At 37.4% G+C, this 25,180-nt stretch overlaps 1 protein-coding gene and 1 long non-coding RNA gene across 4 annotated transcripts in view; one reads left to right on the forward strand and one right to left on the reverse strand.

Moving 5' to 3' along the window:
• NYAP2 (neuronal tyrosine-phosphorylated phosphoinositide-3-kinase adaptor 2) overlaps nucleotides 1-5,632 on the forward strand; it is a 263,289-nt gene extending 257,657 nt beyond the window's left edge. For all 3 annotated transcript variants that reach the window (XM_077869001.1, XM_077869002.1, XM_077869000.1), the window contains one exon: nucleotides 221-5,632. In XM_077869001.1, coding sequence (XP_077725127.1) covers nucleotides 221-448 — 228 coding nt within the window. In that variant the 3' untranslated portion in view covers nucleotides 449-5,632. The remainder of the gene's footprint in view (nucleotides 1-220) is intronic.
• LOC144296114 (uncharacterized) overlaps nucleotides 3,319-25,180 on the reverse strand; it is a 21,980-nt gene continuing 118 nt past the window's right edge. The window contains exons 2-6 of the long non-coding RNA XR_013363272.1: nucleotides 23,058-23,129; nucleotides 19,290-19,409; nucleotides 16,734-16,838; nucleotides 9,592-9,709; nucleotides 3,319-3,527 (exon numbers count right to left, since the gene is read on the reverse strand). This is a non-coding gene — a long non-coding RNA (uncharacterized LOC144296114). The remainder of the gene's footprint in view (nucleotides 3,528-9,591; nucleotides 9,710-16,733; nucleotides 16,839-19,289; nucleotides 19,410-23,057; nucleotides 23,130-25,180) is intronic.

Raw genomic sequence — 25,180 nt, forward strand, 5'->3', positions numbered from 1 at the left:
TATTAGAAAAGCATTCTTGCCCAAATAAGTGTTGAGTTAGATCACAAAGTTTAGTGAAGTACAAAATTTATTATAGTTCCCATACTTTTTCGCTTTATGAAAGTTACAAAGATATAGGAACAGCTGACATTTTTTTTTGAAACAACTACTAGCACAGTGCAAAAAAAAATGCTTTCATTACATTCTTTTGCTTCTGTATTCACTCTTTCTTTTTTGCTAGGTGGCATGCATGCAGTGGTTTCATGGAGACCATACAATGCTTGAGATGATTGAGAAAAAGCGTTGCTTGTGCAAGGAAATAAAAGCTAGACAGAAAACGGAAAAGGGACTTTGCAAACAGGATAGCATGCCTATCCTGCCCAGCTGGAAGAAGAATGCAGGGGCGAAGAAGTACAGCCCTCCACCCTATTCTAAGCAGCAAACGGTGTTCTGGGACACTGCCATATGACTGTGCACAGGATGGCGTGAGCTCCGCATCACTTTACATGAAGAGGGAGGTCGGCTCAGTCATGCGATAAGTACCTGTTACACATCTTCTCTGTCGGAATGGAATGCCAGTGCTTCCCTTGGAAAACCCATGGGAAGCTGTGCCTACTCATGGCAAGTTCAAGATAAAAATGTATATTAATTGTATCCTTGCAATTAAGACACTGATTTATCCCGGATTATTTTGAATCCAAAAGATATTAAGATGTAAATATTTTACTAGTTTATGGGTGACACCTGAAATAATACACATGAAACGTATATAAATTACAGAAATATCAAGAGTTTTACTATATGATATAATTTCGGTATTAACTGGTTTGTTATCTCTTTTATATGTAATCCCTTGATGCCTTTTATTATTGATTTTTGCATTCAAGATGTTATTTTTTTTTTCTGTCCACATTTGGCTTCTGTATGAGAGCTCACAGCTATAAATCATGTTCGATCACATAATATATGATCTGGTGCTAGTAATGTAGAAGTCAAGTATCATATTCGTTAAGAACATCTGTTGCTTTGTAGGTTTTTAAGGGTTTGATGGGAAATGAATGCAAATGTGATGCATAATTTGGACGTCCACATTACATCAATGCCAATATTTTTGCTACATTGGCTTTATAAGAATTTCTCTTCAATATTGTCTTGTTTATACTAAGCAATGGTTAGTCAGACTCCAGAGAAAGTTTTTAGGATATATTTGGATATCCCAGCAGAAAACAATTCCTTCAGAAATGACTTTCAGGACTTGTGTCCTTGCATCATGGATCTGATTGGAGGAGACCAGGGTTCACTGTGACAATGGAAGGAACAAGGAATCAAAAGCTAAAGAGCACGACTGCTTTCAAGAAAGTGGGACCAGTGGCTTTATAGCCGCTGCCATCACTGCGTTTAAGTAACTTTTCATGTGTATGTTTGTTTCCCCTAGAAAATGAGAAATAAACATTCAGACAGATACGTTTACATATTTTAGCACACTAAACGCCAATTTTTTTCTCAAAATTTAGGTCCATTAATGAATTAGTATTTCTTAAGTTTTTCAAACTAGTTATTACCACATTTTTGGGTCGTAATCTTCTGTGCATGACCATCACATCCGTTCTTGCTGATTATGACACCATGACCAAAGAATTATGACCACTTGTTTATTTTATTTTGTTTCAAGGAAGAAACAGGAAATGCAGGGGACAGGGGATGGATGGGGTGGATTCGATTTTATGTGGTGGTAAAGTTTAAGTTAAACAAATCCTATATATCTTTTAAGAATAACTTGTTAGTTGCATATAAATATTGCCACGGATGGATAAAAAGGAAACTATCTCATATATTTTGTATATTTAAATTACTATTTATGCTTCCTAAAATTGACAGTATGTGATTTCTTCTTTAACAATCAATTTAGTATTATATTTCTGAGAGAAAAGGTATGTGTTTGAAGTCATTGTCATAGTGGCTTTTCTTCTAAGGGTTTTGACAGCAATAGCACAGTGCTGCTCAATAAAACCAAATATAACAGGAGTGAGGGGATTTTTGTAATCTATATTGCTAAAAACCTAGTGATGCTTTATCAGTAATAGTTCCTTTCAAGCCTTTGAAATGTTATAAAATAATTTTTTAATCTTTTATAATCAATGTATATTTTGATGTCCAATTAGAATTCTGAAAGAATAAGGAAAAAGGGTAAGTGGGAGCATGTGTATCTGTTGTTTTTGTGTGAATGAGTACCCAGCAGGAGAACTGTATACATAAAATGCTTACTGAGGTTTTAGGTTCTGCTTATATAACTGAGGTGGTTAAAAAAAAAAAAAGAAGAAGAAGAAGAAGCAGGATCACAAGTACAGGGAATCATGGAGAGATCTTAAGTAGCTTGAATAAATCCTACTGCCATGTTTTACTAGAGATTATGTTTCAATCCCAACAATCAATGGAGTACCAATCTAAGAGTGATGAAAATGTGATAAGATAGAATCAGAATGGAAATAAAATGTGCATAGGACCCAGGATAGTAGCCTCTTTTAACTTATTATGACCACCTATACTCGAGCCAGTCTAATCAGGTGTGAGACATGAATTCTCAGCACCTTGAGAATGATCTTGGTGTATGTACATGTATTTTCAAGCTCAGTATGGTAATGATTGGATAATTCCTTTGAGATTTATATTTAGGTCACATATCCAAGTGTGTTTTTCAGATGCCAATCTTTTCCCATATCTCTCTGAATAAAGCAGAAGATATTTTTTAATGCTGGCCACTTGTCAAGAAGGAAACAGAGGTACTGAAATGATTTGTGTTGGATTCAGTCATTCCCATTTGGTCTGCCAAACTCATGTTGTTGCCAGGTTTCATGCACTCTCTTTTTTTTTTCCAAGGAAATTATTTTCTGAGAAGGCAGCTTGTTTGAAAATCTGACCTTAGGCAACCATTTCTGTTTAATTTCTCCAAATCTTCCTTTCAATGAGAGGTAATTGAAAGATCCGGAAAAGTGGCTTCCCTAATATTACTCAATAACTTTTATTCGGTGCCTAAACCACTGTCCATTGAGGCTTCGCCCACATGGTGACAGCCATTCTATAATTCACTTTCTCTTTGCATTGTGTTTCTTTATATGGAGAAAAAGAGGTCATTAGGATACAGAGAAAAATCGGCTTATTCTCTGGTGGCAGTCAATCAGGACACTTCAATCTATGAGTTTAGTTGGATGATAAAACGTTCCTTTGACAGCCAGAACACTATGGAAAGATAAAGCTCATATTTTTTAGTAGTGCCAAAGAACAAATGGTATCATGGCATGGTTATCGGGTGGGAAGAGCACATGCCTGTGAGAAATGGTCTTTTCACAACAAATTCTACAGAAATAGAATTTTATTGGCTGTCAGTAAGATGCTTTCATATGGGAAAAACTTCTTAGCACACAAGAGACAAATTTCTTTAGAATCGATGGAAGGGAGATCCTGCAATTCTGTTCAATGCCAGAAGCCAGTCTTGTGAGCTGTCACGGTAGTTCTTCATGTGAACGTTGCTCTCTTTCCCCATATTCATGCTGTGGAAGCAAGTTTGGAGTGAGTGATCGATTTGTGTAAGTGAAGGTTATTGTCCACCCATACAAAATATTTGGGAAAGTGAAGCAAAACAAAACATTAAGAGGTTCACATTTGTAGTTTTAAAGACTATAAACATTCCAATATCCGGAAATTGTCTGGATACAATGAGACACAACTTCCCATTTCAAAATAGTGACAATGGGACTTCAGACATGGAGGTTCCAAATCATTTCCTTGAATGCTTCTAGAGAATAGAGAAACATTTTTCTTACTACACTCTGGCTTAGGCCTCGTCCTCACATATAATTTGATTTGACTCTTTGAGCAAGTTTAGGAATCAAGTCAATAAAGCTAAACAACCCTTTTGGGTTAGTGTTTTAATTAAGACATCAAAAGAGTGCACATTAACAATCCAATTTTAATATCCTTTATATGTTAAAGTGAGTTGCTTCCCTAAAATAGAAAAGAGCTTGTAAATTTATTATGGCTACCTTTGAAATTAAAAAAAAAAATACCTGTGATATAAGCAGTAGATAATCAGAGATGAGAAAGTTTACCCTTTCAAAGGAATAGAAGTATAATAGAATAACAATTCATAATTCATTGTGCCCCAAATTTAAATGGAACTAAAGAAAAACGGCACCTCTAATATTTAAGATTAACTCACTACATCTTCCCTCAGTGAGAAAATAGATCGCTAATTGTAGAATGTGGACAATTTATTAATTTATGATTAACAGTTCATTGTTGAGAAACTTATCTATTAGTTATTTTTAAAAAATTTGTGAAGCATTGGAATTGAATACTCAAAAAGATATGGTCCCTGCCTTCAAGGAGCTTAGTTATGCAATCATTGAAATGTCAAAACAAAGCCAATTATTTCTAAGAAGATATACAATGTCACGTGTTTGACATCTCTTCTGTGTTTATATATGGTATTCTCTCTTTTTTTCCAGGTCAAGTGTACAGTCAAAATAAAATACTAAAACATATTAAAGTTAATGTCTAAGTATAAAATATGTTTATGTATAAGATTCTATATGTACACATAGGATATGTACTGCTGTCTATGTAACTCAGTAAAAGGATAACACGTTTGCCATGTTGGACTTGAACATTGTGGCTTGTTGTTTGGATTGATTTAAAACCCTTTGATATTTGGGTCAATTACATTGTAGCAAAACGTGTGTAATCTGAAAAAAAAAAGTCTGATTACATTTCCCTTTAAATATCACAAAGTTTCAAATTTAAGGGGAAACACCTTTACAGAAGTATTGTTGGATTTATCTCAACCAAAAATACATGAAAATCTTTTTCAAGTGTTCAGTTGTTCCCAAATATGACTGGGTTTGCCCACCCTAAAAGCATCTACATTTACACGTGTATACACCCACATACAGTATACATACTGTATATAATATATATGAAAATGTTTAGTATGCACTACTTTTGTTTGGAACTCCTTGAGTTAACATTTATAGTGTAGCAATTGGTGTAAAGTGCACTGTGATTATAAAAAACAAAGCACAGTAAAGTCACAGGTCTTGTTATCTTGCACTAAAAATGTGTTTACGTATTTAGCAATTGTACGTTTACTTTCTTGCTCTTTTCAAGCAATTAAAACAAATAGCTATTGAAGAAATGATATAAAATAATATGTTTTTTTAGTGGATAATGGCACTACATTTTTAAAAGACAGGGTTTTTAAAAGAAACCATTTAACATCCATTCCAACATAACATGTTTACCGTATCTAAGAATCTGAATGTCATATTACATTTTTCATAACTCATTAAAAATGTCAGGTATGTGCCTGAAAAATTGTGCAAATAAGCATTAGCTAACAGATTTCTCTATTCACGTGTTGTTAGCCCTTTCTATATACATAATAATATAAACACTGATGTTTTAATTTCTCTTAATTTTTGTACTTGATTTTTTTAGGTAACATGTAATTATAAATGTACTTTGATACTACTGAAGTAACCAGATGTTGTTTGAAAACAATTTGTTTTCTTTAGTGCATTGGCAATATTTTACAATACTTTTGTGCTTATTTATTTGTGCTCCCGTGTAATTATAATAAAAGCAATAGTTTAAATTAGTTGACTTTGTCATTGCTGGTATTTATTCACCAAGAAACAAGATTCGTAAGAATCCTTCAAAGAAAAGCACACACATTTTTCAGCTTCAGAAGCTATCTCTGATGTTGCATGTGGAAGATCGGCGTGAGTGAATAGTGAGGACCTGGACGCTTGGATTTAGTTATGTGACCTCCAGTTGTTCTCAATCACCACTTGGCTTCTGCCTCAAACAGATGAGCCCTTAAGTAAGACACTTTTCTTTCTTCGATATGCACCTAATCCCAATTAAATGACTCAGCATGTATCTCAAGTATGCTGGAGGCATTGAAGAAAGACAAAAAAAAATCCAACCGTCTTAGATCTGTGTATGTAAACAAAATGTTTACTGTGTGAGTATTTGCTATGATCATTTAATCAATCATATCTCTGGAACTGATCTAGTTTAAATAGGGAGCAAGTCAGGGTGGTCAACGTCACTAGGGTATCAATAACTAAAACATCAAGGAGGACCCGAAATATATAAAACAAAGTTTCTGGAGCTCAGCAAGCTCACAAAAAAAGTGCATTTGTGCTAATATAGTTTCCTGTAATAGTTTCTAATGGCTACTTCATCAACCACTTACGTCTTCAGCCACATGTCCAATTTCAGTGTAATTTGTTATAATTTTATAATACCTCAAATTCTTTTCATGTTCATTTCTTAAAAGAAATCCAATTTATTCCTACCATGTAGTCCCCTCCTCCAGCCACTCAGTGCTCTGTGGGCACTCTACTTCTGGGTTGAACAAGAAATAATTAATCATACTCCACATCGTCAATGCTGCACACGCTCATCCATCTCAGCTCACGACAAGAAGCACCCCCATAATCTATACCATCTCTTCTATTCTCCCAACTACCAGTAAGACTCGTTTGTTTCTAGCTTTGTGATCTCAGAGTCTAATTATGTTACCACTAAGATGCGAGTGACCGATAAAACAACCACCTTGTTCCTATGGCCATTTGCATTTGAGAGGATTTTTATAAATCTGTACAAATGAGTATCTATTAATGGAATGTCAGGCAATGTAACAGACTGGGAGATTGGAAGAGGAGATGTTTATGGGAAACTTTGTACAATATCAAATCAAGAGATGTGTGGGAAATATCAGAAAGGGAGACAGAACATAAAGACTCCGAACTCTGGGAAATGAACTAGGGGTGGTGGAAGGGGAGGAGGGTGGGGGGTGGGGGTGAATGGGTGACGGGCACTGAGGGGGGCACTTGACGGGATGAGCACTGGGTGTTATTCTGTAGGTTGGTAAATTGAACACCAATAAAAAAATAAATTTATTAAAAAACAAAAAAGAGCCGTGCTTCTCAAACTTTGCTGCCCAGAAGAGTCATGCTGGCAATTTCTAAAAGGCATCCAGGGGTTTAGTGAGATTTTGAAAGTGTTCAAGTGACTCCGGAGTGGCCAAAATTGAGAATTAGTGTTTCTCAATCTTTAATGAATATGTCTATCGCCTGCAGATCTTGTGAACATACAAGTTCTGATTCATCAGAGTCTGAGATCTGGCATCTCAGGAGGATCCCTGGAGATGCTGATGGATGCTGCCTGTCTGTAGACCACCTCCTGAACAACAGCGCTTAAGTGCCTCACTTTTCTGCCTATTTTCAGGGAGCCAGTATGAATACCATACTCTAAAGCACTGAATACTAAAGTATTGAATACTAAAGTATTCAAAGTATACTTCACAGGTGGACAACATAGAAGTATCTTGAGACTGGTTAGAAATGCAAAACCTTGGGATCCCTGGGTGGCGCAGCGGTTTGGCGCCTGCCTTTGGCCCAGGGCGCAATCCTGGAGACCCAGGATCGAATCCCACATCGGGCTCCCGGTGCATGGAGCCTGCTTCTCCCTCTGCCTGTGTCTCTGCCTCTCTCTCTCTCTCTGTGACTATCATAAATAAATAAAAATTTAAAAAAAGAAAAAAAAAAAAAGAAATGCAAAACCTTAAACTCCATCCTAGATGGATCTTTGGAGCTGAGACACATGGATCTTTGGGGTTGGGGCTCTTGGATCTGTTTCAGTAAGCTATCCAGATGATTCTTTTGCTCAGTAAGGTTTGAGAAGCATTGTCTCAAATCATTGCCCTGGCCGTACCCTTTTCAACCATGGAAACATATTACATTCCTCTCAAGATATTTTATTTATTACTGAGGTCTGGGGTCCACTCCTAGAGATTCTGATCTTATCAGCCTGGGTTTCAGGACCAGACAACTTTTTCCATGTTCGCCCTCCTCCTCTTCATTTTTACCCTTTTTGCTTTCTTCCCCTACAATGTTCTAGAATCTGAAGCTGGTCCCAAGAAAGCTATATTCGAGAATCACCTCTGTCCCATACATTGGAAATTATGTCATTTTCACCAGAAACAATATTTTACTCACAGGACAAAATACAAAAAAGTATATTTTCATACCCCTACTCAACAGTTGCTTAAAGACACTTCATGGCAAACTTGCTACTGTGAGAAGAAAGTTCTAGCTTTTAGTTAAATCAATTCTTTATGATTGGGTGACCATCTGCTCTCTGAAGAAGTAAATAGTCTGTGAGAACAGAGTTACAATATTTATTTATTTAAAAATTGTTTTTCTAAAGAGAGAGAGAGTGCTACGGGGGGGGGGGGTGGAGGAGGGGCAGAGGGAGAGGGAGAGAGAACCTTAAGCAGCATGAGCCCAACAAGTGGCTTGATCTCAAGACCCTTAGATCACGACCTAAGCTGAAATCAAGAGTCAGACACTTACCCGACTGAGCCACCCAGGTGCCCCAGGATTACAGTAGAGCAGCTCAGGGGTGTTGCTGCATGTCTCTATGACTGTGGTGCTAACTGCATACAGTGTTCCTTAGAAATTAGTGTCCAAGTGCTACACAGAATCTTCATTGTTGGTAGGAGCATTAGGCGTCTGTCAGATATCCCCCCGGTTGGAAGATATGTCCACCACTCAGAAGCCCATGTCCACCCCCTACTACATAAAAACACACTGTATTGTCGTTGAGGCTCCATTAAAATGCCATCAGTTGACAATTGTTTTATTTATTTGTTTATTTTTAGAGTTTGTCTTGTAATACTATATGATGTGTTTTGGAAAGGAGAGCTAGGTTTGCTTGCTATAAATCTTTTATTCTCCAAGGTGTCTGACCCATTGCTCTGCACATGAAAGTGTTAAATAATATTCATTGACTTCATTCATGTATTTATTCAACACACATTCATTGAAATCCTCCTGTACACCTAGCACTGTTGTATATAGTAATGGCAAAATCTATGCACTTTGTGTACCCATGCTCCCCCTTCCTCTCTTCCATCACCATAAAACAAGAAACTTATGATATCTTGTGACATTTTGTAATTCAAAGTCCAAAATTACTGCAATATGTATATTATTTATATAGTAATGATTTATGTCTATCCATCTGCATATTTATTTAAACTCCCCTTTGTTGCAAAATAAATTAAAACTTTTTATTAATGCATGAAGTATATCAAGATAACATGTGTTAGCAATGGGTGAGAATTATAAGAAGGGGGAAAAAAAGATTAGGACATGAAATAAAAGCAGCCAGACGACAGCTTGGGTGGCTCAGCAGTTTAGCGCCACCTTCAGCGCAAGGCATGATCCTGGAGACCCGAGGTCTAGTTCCACATCAGGCTCCCTGCGTGGAGCCTGCTTCTCCCTTTGCCTGTGTCTCTACCTCTCTGTCTCTCTGTTTCTCATGAATAAATAAATAAATAAAGTATTTAAAAAAAAGCAGCCAGGAAAGATTTTAGCTCACAAAATGCATACAGTGATGCCCTGTGTCATTACTAACAATAAGTTTATAATTTATCATAATAGGAATATCACCAATAATGATGTTAACAATGACTGTTATGATTTATTGCTTACTCCATGCTAGATACTGAACTGCTTTTAATATGTTTTATTTAATTCTTACCTCACCTCTGTGATTATCTTCATTTTCTACATAAAGTAATTGAAGTTTGCAGAAGTTGCCCAAACTTGTAGAGATAGTAGTTACAGATTCTGGGAACTCAAGCCAGGCTTCTCTGATTCTAAAACAAATATAACACAGCCTCTTATTTAAATCAGTTTTTGTCAGTTTGATATTTACTGTATACAGAGGTTTGAAGACATTTTGACACTATGCAAACACTATGCTGTATCACATACCATGAAAGGAATTCATCCATTTAACTTAGATTCACATACTTAACACCAAAGAGGTAGTATGTTCCTTACAATACAACAGTTTTCATTGTTACAGTCCAGTGTAGGGGATTTTAGGTTTTCAGAAACCTGTGTCTTTATTGATCATTTCTTATCAATCTTCTAACTGGTTGCAATGAAGTTCAGATGAATTCACTAAGGTCAAACAGTAAATTGGCTTTTAAATTGATTTTTTCTGGTACCTTTTCCTTAGGGTAACTATTATTGCCACACTATGTTGAATTAAGTTTCTTGATGTGTTTCAAAGTGCCTTTGTAGCTATGTTTTAAAAAAGACATATTGGGTGAAGGAGGTGCTTTGTTTTAGGGAGTACATCCACTCAAATTTTGTTGATCTTTCTTCAGGGTAGACACTGGATGATATAATGGAGAGAGGCAGGGAGAGAGGAGATGTGGAGAGAGAGAACATGAGAGAGTGAAAGAGAAGTAGAGAGAGAGAGAAAATAGAACAATTTCCTAAGTCAAAATGTATCCTTCCGCAGTACCCTAATACCTCGATACTTGATTCCTCAGCCAAATTTGTCACAAGGGTTTTTGAAAGATGTTACTCAGCACACTGGGATAGGAAAAAAAAAGCCTTTGTCATTATTTTAATAGTTAAAAACTTTTTATATATTTAAAATATAAAGTTTGAGTCACTGAATAGATATTTCTTGAGTGTTTATATGTCAGCTATTATTACCCATGATGGGGATTTGATTGTGAACAAATGAAACAATGACAACTCTACTCTTTTTAGAATTTACACAATTGGTATGATTAGTCGTGTTGAAGTTGAAGTTGGTAAGCACCAAGTTAAGCTCCCCTCACTCAGACTTGAGGATGACAAGGTGTGGTGTTCAGGTAACACTCAAATGTGGCAAAATTCAGAAGTGTTTGAATGGCTGATGGGAGCTTGCTCTAAGACCGGAAGACATACATTGCATCTGCCAGAGGAAGCTTTTTAACTCCACACTCCTCATTCCTTTAGGATTTGATATATGTCAGAGATCACACACATAAATATATTGTGTGTGTAAATATACACTTATTTTACAATGGAAATATACACTTCTTTTACAATGGAAAGATTCTGAAGAAAACCATACAAACAGCTAAAACCATTTCAGAGATGATTAGACATCCCTGATAATATCAGAATAGTGTACTTGTCTGAGGATCTCTAGATTTTATCTGAGACTAAATGTTTATCCTATTCTAGAGAATTCTTGACTTCTCACATCTTATAATACCAACTCTATTGTCCAAGATCCAAACAGTTCCACTTTGTTCCAGAAACCCGTTGACCCAGTATTCTACTATAAGTCCACTGCCTTCTCCCAGACTCCAGTGTCATACTTCAAAGATCTCAAATTCAAATGCATTGGATGAGAGAGACAAGTACCTACCTTCAAATATTGAAACAGGCAATAAACAAGATGGATCTTGAAACAAATGAAGGATGAAGAGGATGAGAGACCACAATGTAAACTTGGGCAAAGGTAAAGAGTTTGCTGGTAAAGACACAAAGAGTAGGGATATTATAAAGGTAAAAAAGTTTAGGACTATTTAATTTTGGGAAAAGTACAATTCATCTCAAAGGCTGCTGGGTGGAAATTTTGAAAAAAGTTGACCTCTTTTTTATTTAAATGTGTGGCCTTCTTTTCAAATTAATATCAGGATTCTATAGGAAAGCCCAGTGGGGAACTTGATCAGAGCAATTTAGAAAGGCAAGCAAGACAGCAACTCAAGGCATAAAAATGAATAAGGTCAGTACAGAGAAGCAAGTAAGGCAAAAATTATTGGCCTCAATATTTTCTGATGACTCCTCAGAGCTTTCTCTTTCTACTTTATAAATGCATTATTCACTAAATCTGAAGAGGTGAGTGGAGATGGAAACAATGAATAGTTAGTTATGCAAAGACCCAAAGGAAGGTTTCAAATATTTGAGGGATTATAAAGTCTGTGAGAGAGAATGGGGTTTGATGTGTTGGGGAATCCCACTGGCCACAGATACACTAAAGATGAGGTCAGGGAGAGGCAGGGGCCATGTTATGTAGGCAAGTGGCGTTTACATGGCACACTGTATAAGGCATATCACCTGCACCATCTAAAAACGAAAGGCATGGCTAGAGTTTAAGAGTAGATAGACTTAGTAAAAAGGATATCCATGCCACTTCCCTAAACTGATCAACCTACTGCTCAGTGAAAGTGTGCAGAAAACCAAGAATCATTAAACATTTAACAAAAGCTAACAAGACAAATAAAAAGAAATCCAGTAGGATTTATTAAGTTCTTAATAAATTATAGTTAGATTGAACATGAGAGGTAGGTTTAATGTGAAACTAATGAAGCTTAAATTTTATGCTACACACATGTAAAAGCTACTTTAGGATTCCAGGACGGACCCTAGTAATATGTTCACATGGTTATATGATTTTGTAGGATTTGCAAAGTGTGGGTCATTTTGACTAGTCAGTTAAGAGTGATGCCTTTTTCTTTCTTAATTTATCTTCCATCCTGTTTTGCCTTAATTTGGGGTTATTGGAGTGCCTGTGGGAATTTTGGGATGGCTAAGAAGAATTTAGGTTGGATGTACATTTACTTTAAGCTTAGTGGTACATGTTCACATGAATTCTAGAATTCATAATTTTGTATATTTTCTTCTTAAATATCACCCTTCAGTTTGCATAAGCTTCAGTCCTCATAGAATTTCATAGACAAACAATATATAATTAAGAGATCAGAACCACTTTATCAACCATCTCAGGGAATTATGATTCAGATTTTCAGAAAACTCTGAGGTCTATAGCCTATTTTGAGCATGTTATATTTATCACCAAAGTGGCCCTATGTCCTAGATACATTCATATCCATTAGAACATGATTGTTTTAATATTCATGAGAATTAAATTGATAAAGTTAAACTTTTTGGAAACTAAAGCACTTATGTCCATTTAGAAATGACTAGATAATAGAAAGTTAAATGAAACTGTGATAATAATCCATTTATATCCTCTCAGCTCTAAATGTACTCCTCAATGCCTGCTCTATGAAAATGAATTTGGGCCCTTAGGGTTTTTCTTTGCAACTTGCATCATGTTAAGATTTGTTAGTAGGGGGCAATAGAGAGACACCATAAGAAAAAAAGACTTCTCTTAGGGTCCTTTTTTCTTCATCTACTTCCTCCTCCTATTGTGCTGCTGCCAGTAGAATATGTGTAGGGTCACCCAAGTGATTCTTCCTTCCATCCAGTTTGAATGGTGTCCCAGAGGGATGTTTCTGGCTTACCCAGGAACAATGGACCAGCTCTTGCCCAGGGCAACTCAGCAAACTTCTCGGACATTCAGTAAACCACAACCATACTTACTCTAACAAGGTCTGGGGATCCCTGGGTGGCGCAGCGGTTTGGCGCCTGCCTTTGGCCCAGGGCGCGATTCTGGAGACCCAGGATCGAATCCCACATCGGGCTCCCAGTGCATGGAGCCTGCTTCTCCCTCTGCCTGTGTCTCTGCCTCTCTCTCTCTCTCTCTGTGACTATCATAAATAAATAAAAATTAAAAAAAAATAAATCTTTAAAAAAAAAAAAAAAAAAAACAAGGTCTGGATTTCTTGAGGAAGGGACTCCCATCTTCCATATTTGTTCCTTCCTTAGGTAATCTCCCTCAGCCCCGGGGTAATTTTTAGAATTCTCGTTACTGCTATATAGAACTTTCCCTGTTACAGTTAATAATTCTTTATGTCAAATTTTCCTTGTTCAAATTATTGTGTGGTTTTCACCTCCTGATTGGATTTTGACTGATAACAACATTGTAGAACAGCTTTTTATTCTATTTTACTATTATTACTAGGTTTTTCATCTTCAAGGACACTTTTCTGAACTATTACCTAGTCCAGTAAGATGAGTATGTGCTTCATAAAACATATTGCAACGCTTTAATGCTGACAGCAACACAGTGAAACTGGTGATTGACTTTTTGAGCCTAGATAACATTAGTTAATTTTCATTCTATCTACTTGCTATAGAGAGCTTAATAAATGTTGTATAGATTTTATTTGGATACTCTTAATCTCTTATTGTTTAAAGAAAACACACATTTGAAATTTAGCTTGTCCTCTGATTTCATTTCTCTCAGTTGTATTATTTTTTGTTAATATTAACTGAAATGAAACTTAACACAATTGATATTTGAAGAAAAAGTCAGACACAGGTAGAAGAGTTGTTCTTGAGATAGAAGAATAACTTTCAAATGTTCAGTCTGCAGCAAGCATTCTGACTTGCTCTAACACATATAACTGGTTTAGGAATTGAGGCCTTCATAGGGGACAATGGAATGATGAGTGGAAGATAAAGGGATTACATATGTAATCTATTATTCTACAGGAAAATGAAATAGGTATCTTTTATGATCCATTGTATTTATATTGGAAGATAAAAATGTGAATAAATAAATAGGTTAAAAAAAACCATTCTGGTTGTGCTTGTGTCCTTCTGGGGAAAACAACATATTATGATGACACCAAGAACCTCAAGATTATTGTTCATTCTTGTAAAATGAATGAAGATAAATATTTTACTACTTCTGTTCTTAAATACAGAACATTAAAATCTCCTGTTCTGATACCTCATAGATTTGAAGACATCCAAAATATCAGATAGTATAATGACACTGATGTGATGCGTGGAACTTTTACCCTTACTGTAACGTGTCCCTGTCTATGAGGGATGCTTGATAGCATCTTGGTCTCTCTCATTTGCTTCACTCCTTCCCTGGGGAAGGAGGAGTGACATCATTTTTAGTTTGGGGCAAAATTCTGGCTCATCTGCTTTCCATGTCAAGCCATGCATTCTGATCTGCCACCACTTGGAACCTCAAGAACCTGACAGCAGACATTTGGATGTCATATATTGTTATTTCCTATTTCATGACTATAAAACCAGACATATGGTTAAAGATAAATTAAGGCTTAATACATAATTGATTCATAAATCTTTTCTTCTCTGCTTTGGAAACATTCCTTCTAAAGAAAAAAATGGTTGTAAACATAGATGTGCATATTTGCAATCAAGCAGCAGGAAATATATATGTATATATAGGTCTATCTCCAAAGGTTCTCTTTGGCAAAAAAAAAAAAAAAGAAAGAAAAAAAGAAAAAAAAAAAGAGACTGGAAAAGGATTATCATTTCGGTCCATGTATCTACATGACTGAGATGGGCTGGAGCTAAGCAGCCATCTATACACAAGGAAGATCTCCTTCTGTTTGTGCTACTTCTCTTCCCATTCACCTCCCCCAGCCCCATTTAATCCCATTAATGTTAATAGCTTGACACCTGTTTGAACTCTCTACATCAGATACATTGGTGGTTTTTCTTCATGATGATGTGTATTCTTAGAATGAATAAACACTGTGACCACCAAGTCATCTCCTGGGACTTGATTTTATGAAGGTAATGATTGGCCATCTCAAGATCACTCTCTACGCATCAAGAACTGAATGCCAATAATGTACCTATGCTGGTTCTTTCCAAATGTTCCCAGGTTCAGTCCCTCTAGAAGTAAATGCTGAAACCTCTAGAATTTGGGATGCAAGATCTTTGTAGGGATCCACAAAAAAAGCAGATTATTCAACATCTCCTGTGGGCATACTTGTTTATTCATTTGAACAAAAAATACATTGCAGTCACTATTTTACACCATTCACTGAAATAAATTCTAGTTGGATTTAAGAGTTAAATATAAAACAACCCCCAAAACTATATATAATTATATAACTATATATATATATAACTATATAATTATATAACTATATAATTATTATAAATAATTTAAGTTAAAATAAGGATATAATTCATTTTATAATGCCTTGCTGACTGGGGAAAAATTTCTTAAGCCCAACAAATTCTAGATTCCATATCTATCAAGAACACAGAGAGATTTTAGTACCTGAAAATGAAAGCTCCATGTCATAAAAGAGTGAAGAAATAAAGTTTAAAGGCAATATATAGACTAGGAGAAAATATTTGGAACATACATTACACATTCAGCATAAGGATGTCTAATATATAAAAGTTCCTAAAATCTAGATGACAAAACAAAATAATAGACATATGGACAGAAGATATGGATAGGCAATTCAGAATAGATAGAGCTCACACACATAAAAACATAGGAAAAAATCAATAATCAGAAACTACAAATTGAAAGACATTGGTCCATATTTCTAAATCATCAGATCCTGCAAATATTAAATTGTTGATAGGTCACGTTTGATCAACCAATATTGGCTTTAGGATAAGTCTATGTGTATTCTCATGACTAATTCTTTTTTTTTTTTTAAGATTTTGTTTATTTATTCATGAGAGACACACAGAGAGGCAGAGACAAAGGTAGAGGGAGAGAAGCAGGCTCCCTTTGGGAATCCTGTTGCGGGACTCAATCTAGGACCTCAGCGATCCCGCCCTGAGCCAAAGGCAGATGCTGAACCACTGAGCCACCCAGGTGCCCCCTCATGACTAATTCTAATAGTATAAAGAGTTAAAGCTTTTGAAGAGGATGATAATATCTGAGTGACTCTATATACATCCTCCATATAAAATCTGCCTTAGGTACAAAAAACATAAGATATAAATGTAAGATTGTCTATTGCCACTATTTTATATACTTGAACAATTGGAAGTGATACCAATTCTATTATTAGGAAGACAATTGAATTAAAAAATTGTCCATAATACTATTTGTATTAATCCAGAAATGCTAGAATATGCTGGAGAACCCCTTCCAAAATCTCATTGGTTTAAAATAACAGGTTATTTCTTGCTCATATGTGGCCCTCGCAGGTCAGCTGGGAACTCTGTCCTGTATCTTCTCACCCAGGATGCAGGCCGATGAAGCAGTCATCAATGTGGAGCATTACACCAGACTGTCTAGCAGAGGAGACGGTGTGGTAGCTTGCAGATAGCCCTCAGGGCTTCCACCTGAAAATGATACATGTTTTTCCCACTTACATTTTATTCACAGGGCCACACGTAACCCCGCTGGTGCCACAAATTGTACGTTTGCCTAGGAGGGGTACTAGAAACTAAGCAACTACACAGTACCATGGAAAAAAAATGTGTTACAACTATATTGAGGCAGATATGCATGTTCATATTTTAGTTGAAAAGTCATCCAGCTCAACAGGATCTTTAAATTCCATTCCCATTTTGAAAACACATATATTTGCATATGTACATATGTATTCATGTAAATGAATAGACAGTTTTGAAATCCTAAGCCATTAACAAGAGGAAGTGGTACATCCTTGGTCAAGAGCAGCGAGGAGGTACTTTTATTTTTATTTTATATACTGCAATATGCTTTTCAAAATGTAATAGGAGGAGTGCTTCAATGCATTATTTGATTTTAAAACAAATTAAAAGAAAGGCAACACGGGTTCTTGAAACTTTTCCACTTCTCCAGAAGGGAAAAAGACAATTTGTCAAGAGGTGATTGGAACAAGGAACAACTACTATCTACATCTTATATGTCCCAAATGATATTTGTGTGGAATTGTTATGCATATCTCTTTTCTTTTTCTTTCTTTCTTTCTTTCTTTCTTTCTTTCTTTCTTTCTTTCTTTCTTTCTTTCTTTCTTTCTTTCAGAGACACAGAGAGAGAGAGAGAGAGAGAGAGAGAGAAAGAGAGAGGCAGAGACACAGGCAGATGGAGAAGCAGGCTCCATTGCAGGGAGCCCGATGTGGGACTTGATCCCAGGACCCCAGGATCACACCCTGAGCCCACTGCAGACACTCAACTGCCAAGCCACCAGGAGTCCCTAAATTTATTTATTTTAGAGAGGGTATAAGTGTGAGGGATAGAAGGACAAAGAGAGAGAGACTCTCAAGGAGACTCTGCAAGGAGCCCAACACAGGACTTGATCCCAGGACCCTGAGATCACATCCTGAGCCAAAACCAAGAGTCAAATGCTTACCCAACTGGGGCACCCAGGTGCCCCAGAAACCGTGTGAATGAATTGTACGGTGTAATATTTTTGTATGGCACAGCAACTTTTAATTTGCACATGAAATGTTTCCCTGAATGAAAATGCTTTGTTACATTTGTATGATGAAATGTATGTGAAATTTTACACACGTAAAAATAATGTTAAAATTTTGTTCTTCTTTCTTAATTATTAATTTCTTTTTCCTAAAGAGAAATTAAACGTTACAACAGCAGGATGGTTTGAGTAATTGCCTAACTTGTATTTTTTGCTTATATTCGCAAAAAGAATATGTTTCATTAATATCACATTAGTGTAATTGTTAGGGTACATGTCACTAAATGTACATCCGTGTATATTTTACTAATATTAACTAATAAAGTTAATGGGAAATTATTTCTGTGGCTAATATAGAACTGTCTCCTAAAGATCAAAGTTCAAACTGCTTAGCTGGATGTGAAAACTGATTCAATAGTTGTACTTCTTTTTATTATTTAACTGTAGTTGACACACAATGTGACGATGGTTTCAAGTGTACAACATAGTGAGTCCACAACTCTACTAAATGCTGTGCTCACCCCAGGTGTAGCTGCCTCCTCACCATACAACACCACCCCTGACTATATTCTCTGTGCCACACCCCTCATCTCTGGGAATTTATCATTCCATAACTGGAAGCCTACACCTCCCACTCCCCTCCACACATTTTCCCCATCCCCTCATCCTCCAGCTTTTAAATTTTTATACAGCAAAATTATTTTGTTTTGTTTTACTTCACTCATTACTAACATAATTATGTAACAGTCAATAAGTAAGACTTTTACTGTCTGCACGTCTTTGCTGGCTATTATTTTTATTAGTTTTGTTTCATGATTATTACGGAAACCAATGTTTTTCCTAGAGGAGGAGGTTTGTTTGTTTGTTTTTAAGATCTTATGTATTTAAATGAGAGAGACTGAGAGTGAAAGAGCACAAGCAGGGGCAGAGGCAAAGGGAGAGGGATAAGCAGGGTGCTCACTGAGTAGGGAGCCAGATGTAGGTCTCTAGCCCAGGATCCCGGGATCATGACAGTAGCTGAAGCTAGATGCCTAACCGACTGAGCCACCTAGATGCCCGAGGTGGGGGTATTATTTTTTTTAAAGAATTTATTTATTTATTTATTTATTTATTTATTTATTCATTCATTCATTCATTCATTCGAGACATAGAGAGAAGCCGAGACATGGGCAGAGGGAGAAGCAGGCTCTCTGTGGGGAGCCCAATGTGGGACTCAATCCCAGGACCTCGGGATCACGCCCTGAGCTGAAGGCAGATACTTAACCAACTGAGCCACCCAGGTGTCCCAAGGAGAGAGCATTAAGAAGCAATTCACTCCAGATCAAAAATATATTAGGTACTGATTATAACACATCCAGACACACAGACTCACACATACCAATTCATTTACCATTCTGGATGTTTCTCTGCCCTTTAACTCGCTGCCAAGAGAGGAGTTCACAGCCCACTGCTCCTGGGACCTTTTGCAAGGCTTTCTCTTGAACATCCTCCTCTTATCTCAGGGACCAGCCTGTGGAAAAGAGGGAACAGAAGAAAAGTAAGCCTGAGGGTCCCTCATGTGTGACGGATATGGAAAACTTTACCTTTTCTTTTGTTCAGTCTTTCTGTTTTCGTCAAGAAAAGGCCATAGAGAAGCCGTTAAGGATGTCCTCTTTGACGCGGAGCTCATCTGCCTCCAAGTCAGATGTCCTTGGCATCGTGAGAGTAACAAATGTAGAAAGGCAATAAAATATGGGACCAAATTAATTTCTGTAAATCCTTGTCATCTTTTCTCTCTGGTGGCTAACGCTAGACTTTTGGTCAGGTGCTACACGCAGGAACAGGACTCAGGGAGCCGCCCTACCTTTCCCTCCCCTGATGGAGGGGGTCACACATATTGTCCACTTAAGCCGCACAACCCTGGAGAGGTTTTTTTTATTATTTTTTTCTAATTTGAGATTTTTTAATATCTTTTTCATAAGTAAAGAGCCACACTTTTCAGAGTGGTTGGCTAATCTGCCCAAGGCCACTCATCTAGCTAGTGGCAGAGCAAGGATTTGACTTTAAACCTGGTTTTAAAAATCCACCCACTTTCTACCCCTTTGCTGTTACCCATAGTGAATATTAATTTAGCAAATGCCACATGGCACTGAAGATTATTCTAAAATCATGAGAATAGGGGGGCACCTGGGAGGCTCAGTCGCTTAAGTGTCTGCCTTTGGCTCAGGACATGATCCCGAGGTCCTGGGATGGAACCCTGCCATCAGGCTTCCTGATGGGGGGGTGGGAGGAACCTACTTCTCTCTCTCCTCTGCTTGTGCCCTTTCTTTCTCTTTTGCTCTTGCACTCTCTCTCTCTCAAATAAATAAACCACATACATTTTCACAAGGTAAATACTTGGCAATGAGGATCATAATAGTCAGGGTTCTCCAGAAGAACAGAACCAATAGGGATTTATTCTGAGGATTTAGCTCGCATGATCATGGAGGCTGACAAGTCTCAAGATCTGCAGGGAGAATTGCTCTGCTGGAGACCCAGGAGAGCCAATGTCGTAGTTCTAGTTCAAGTCTGAAGACTTGAGAGCCGATGGTGTAGTTCCATCATGAGGCTAGCCGGCCTGAGACCCAGGAAGAGCTGATGTTTTAAAGCAAGTGTGAAGGCAGGAGAAAAGCCGATGTCTCAGTCTGAAAGCTACCAGGCAAGAGGTAATTCTCTCTTACTTGTGCAGGGCAGGTGGGGAGGGGGTTCTTGTCAGCGTTTTTGTTTTATTCAGACCTTCAACTGATTGATGAGACCCACCACCATTAGGGAGGCAGTTTGCTTTACTCATTTTACAGATTCAAGTGTTACTCTTACTTGAAAACACCTTCACAGAAGGACTCAGAATAATGTCTAATCATATTTCTAGGCACCCTGTGGCCCCAGCCAAGTTGCTACATAAAATTAATCACAACAGTCTCATAGTACAATAAACTTGCTTCTGGAACTGCCAGTTTTTCTAGATATTAACTTTCTAAAAAAAAATAGACTGTGGAATAGCATAACAAACCATCATTATTTTTAAAAATATTTTATTTATTTACTTGAGTTAGAGAGAGAGAGTGCACAGGAGTGGGGGTGGGAAGAGGGAGAGGTAGAAGCAGACCCCCCCCCCACTCTGAGCAGAGAGAGCCCAACATGGGGCTCGACCCCAGGACCCCAGGATCACGACCTGAGTGGAAAGCAGACACTTAACCAACTGAGCCACCGAGGCGCCCCATAAATTGTCTTTCTTATCTTCTCAAAAATGTGCTGTGTATTTTTCAGGAACTATATTTTTTTATATTATGACAAATCTGTTTGCACTGAATTTCATTTATCTTGTTCTCTGTGCAGTGATTAACCTGATTTTTAAATAAATTGTGAAAATCTTTAAGAACCTTTTTCCGAAATTCCTTTGGGTGGCATTAAGCACTAAGGATGTTAATTGAATCCTTAAATTTTCATTTAAGTCAGGTTATTTTTACCCCCAGGCTATCTAGTTATTGAATGCATATTTATCAAAATAGATTTGCCCTCTTACTTTTTAGACTTTATTCTCATTTTTTAGAGAATAAATGATCTCTATTGATTTTTCTTTGTAAGCTTCTATTTTATAAGCCATACTAAGGAACTTTGCTCATTCTCTAGTTAATTTTTTATCCTGTATTACAAAAGAAATGGGGAAACCTCTAAGAAGATAATTCTAAATATATTGGATGTGGTATATTGCGTGCAGAAAACACTTTTGTTCAATGATCACTGCTCATGAAAACTGTCAGAATTTTTTATGGATGCATTTAGTTAAAAATCATCAAGGTAATAATTTTATGGTACTTAATATTTTCAAATGGAATTACATTTATTAAACCTGATTAGTAGTCAATGGACCCATGAAGCTTGAAGCCAAGTGATATCAGACTCATCAATCAAAGCATTAAAAGGTTAGAGGGTTTTGCAAGATTATGTAGCCACAGCACCCTTCCTGCATTTAGATCTTAATGATTCCAGATTGTAAGAATATTTTTGATTTTAAAATCCCTCAGGATTGCTAAGGATTTATTATGGAAAGGGATATTGTATGGCAGTGTGTAGCAATAATAAAATATGCTCTTGATATTTTAAAGAAAAATATCCGAGGTGCCTCAAAGATTCCTCTTTCTCTTCTCCTCAAAAATGTATGTAATACCTGCTTAATAAGTACTTTCTGATTTTGAGAAGATTCTTTAAACTTTAATGAGAACTGTTAGAACATCAATTTGAATACAACCACAGCTCCAACTTAACCTATTTAAATGGTCTTCCAAGGACAGAAGAAAACAAATGGGAGAAAACAAACAAAAAAGCCTGATGTTTGCAGGCCCCTGAAGGTTGAGTGTTAATCTGAATGGCCTTTAAGAGCCACTGGCCTATGGAGTGAGCAAATCAAGGTACCACCTAGCTACCCAGGTGGCAGAAATGGGCCTTGGGTCATCTGCTAGAAGGTTTTCTTTCTTCTTCTTCTTCTTCTTTTTTTTTTTTTTTTTTTTTTTAAGAATTTATTTATTCATGAAAGACACAGAGAGGCAGAGACCCAGTCAGAGGGAGAAGCAGGCAGCCTGATACAGGATTCAATCCCAGGACCCCAGGATCACACCCTGAGCCAAAGGCAGATGCTCAACCACTGAGCCACCCAGGCTCTCTAGGAGCTTTTTTTCTTTAGTGGATCCCTGAGGGGCTGAGAAGAAAGTCAAGGCATGAACACATCTGGCCTCTGGGTGCCCGTTGTACATATACTGAAGACCTGAATTTAGAATGAGTAAGCATCTTGGCCTAAGGTTGAAATTCAAAATATCTTTATTTTTGGGACTGCACTGAAGGATTTATCAGTTCGGGTCAGGTTCAACTTAGAAAATATGTTTGACTGGCCACTTTCGTTTTAGAAGTGTGTAGGTTTAGTGTTTGGTAAAACTTGCCTACTGGTGAAGCCTCATCCATAGAATGACTTTCCATCTTAAATTTGAATTGTGATTCAGACACTCCTGGAGTATAGTGCATAGATCATCTCACTGGAAGACTCAGCTGTCAGAGACGTTTGTTCCAAAGGGTCTTTGGCACGCAGGGTGAGATTAAAAGAACAAAGCAAAGGAAAACAAAAGAAGGTACTTATTGAAGTACTTACGCAAATGAGAAATTGGGAAGAAGCATTGAGAATGCAGCTTTCTGGCTGTGCGGGAGGTCCAAATGCTTGGTCCTGAGGAAAGGGTGAAAGTTCATTTTTTTTGTTCTTAAAGGCACATAATAAATCATTGATACTGGTCTCTGATGAAAGGACTTGTACCCTCCACCCTCCCCTAAAGCCCAATTCCTGAATGGTAATGGGGAGGGGGCATTGCGATAGATTTTTCCATAGAATTTGGGGAACTCAGAAGCAGAAGAGATTTTTATAGTCTTTCTATCTAAATCCCTGGAATCTGGCAAGCCTCACAGAGTCCCTCATGCGTGACCCAGAAATAGAAGAGCATGATGGAGCTGTGAAGATATTTCAGGACAGGCTTCAGGAGTCCTGCCAAATTTTCCTGACCACCGAGTGGAACAGGCGAAGGACTGCATGTCATGGATACTCAGGATGGAGACCAGCTGAGGAGTGGCTGGAAAGAGAACCAGAGAGGACAATGTCCTCTCTACAGAGGTCCGGATGGGCAGAGCTGGAGAGAGGACCGGCATGCCTCCTCCCTCCTCTCCTTTCACAATCCCAAAGCTGCCAGATTATTCATGATTCTTAGAAAAAAGAGTGAGCGAGGAAACCCAAACTGCCCAAGAAAGTCCTGCAGTCATCTCTATTTCTTTGAAGGAAAAGTTTGGAAAAATCATAGGATGATATCAAAGCTCATAGTTGGAAGAGAGAGGGTGGAGGAGGGCAAGGAGGGAGGAAGGGAACAAAGAGAGAGGAATAGAAGGAAGGAAGGAAGAGGAAAGGAAGAGAAAAGAAAAGGAAAACCAAATAAATAGGCGATGGGAAATAATAAAACTAAAATGTACCGAAAAGTCATAGCCTACATGGAGGCAAATTAAAATGTGGTATGATTTGGTATCCTGACATAAAGCCAGTTTGACCTTGACCCTGGAACACCTCTTTCAGCTTTCACAAAGGCTCCAACTTTAAATCTGAGATGAAAATGCAGCTCTGATAAAATCACCTGCATTGTCCTAATAGTGCAGCTGTTATTGTGCTTTAGAGCTTGGGAATCAGTACATGGAAAAAAGCATGTCCAGCTTGGTTGTGGGTGCAGAACAGAGTGTAAAAGTTGACAAAGTTAATTACTCAAAAAGGAAGTATTTCACTGGCAAGGTGGGAGGCAAGAGAGGGAAGGAAGAGTGGTGGATAAATATAAAGGATATGAAAGGGTAGTGACAACTTCATTTTAAGAAACAAGGAAGAGGGGATGCCTGGGTGGCTCAGTGGTTGAGCGCCTGCCTTCGGCTTTGGGCATGATCCAGGGGTCCTGGAATCAAGCTCCACATTGGGATCAAGTCCCGCATTGGGCTCCCTGTGGGGAGGGGGAGCTCCCTTTTCCCTCTGTCTGTGTCTCTGCCTCTCTCTCTGTGTCTCTCATGAATAAATAAATAAAATCTTAAAAAAAAAAAAAGCAGGAAAGTGGTAACAGATACCATACCATAATGGAAAAAAGAATCAGAAATGTATACTAATGTTATAAATGATCAGTATACAAAGCAAGAGCAATAACACAACTGTCAAACACTGGGCCTAGGGATGAAGAATGGAAGTCAAAGTCATTAAGCTGACTCATTGGTCATAGTGAGAAGAAAATAGATATTATTTTTATTAATTACAGAGTATCAATAAGCATATTATCTAAAATTATGGAGGAGGGGCGCCTGGGTGGACAGATGGTTAAGCATCTGCTTTCGGCTCAGATCATGATCCCGGGGTCCTGGGATCAAGCTCCACATTGGGCTCCCTGCTCAGTGGGAGCCTGCTCCTCCCTCTCCTTCTGCCTCTCCCCTTACTTGCACTCTCTCTCTGTCTCTTTCTCAAGTGAATAAACAAAATCTTCAAAAAGTAAAATAAAATAAAATAAAATAAAATAAAATAAAATAAAATAAAAAAGTAATGTAGGTAAATCCATAAGGTATGAAAACAGTCCAAACTGGAAGAAAATTGTAGAGGATGGGATTCAGAAAGAAAGAATTTCAGAACTATATAATTGTTCTGTACAATTTGATGTTACGGTGAATATGTGAGCAAGAATTGTTACAGTAAAGATGCCATGACAGTAACAA

This window comes from Canis aureus, chromosome 24 (genome assembly GCF_053574225.1).
Source record: "Canis aureus isolate CA01 chromosome 24, VMU_Caureus_v.1.0, whole genome shotgun sequence".
Classification (NCBI taxonomy): Eukaryota; Metazoa; Chordata; class Mammalia; order Carnivora; family Canidae; genus Canis; species Canis aureus.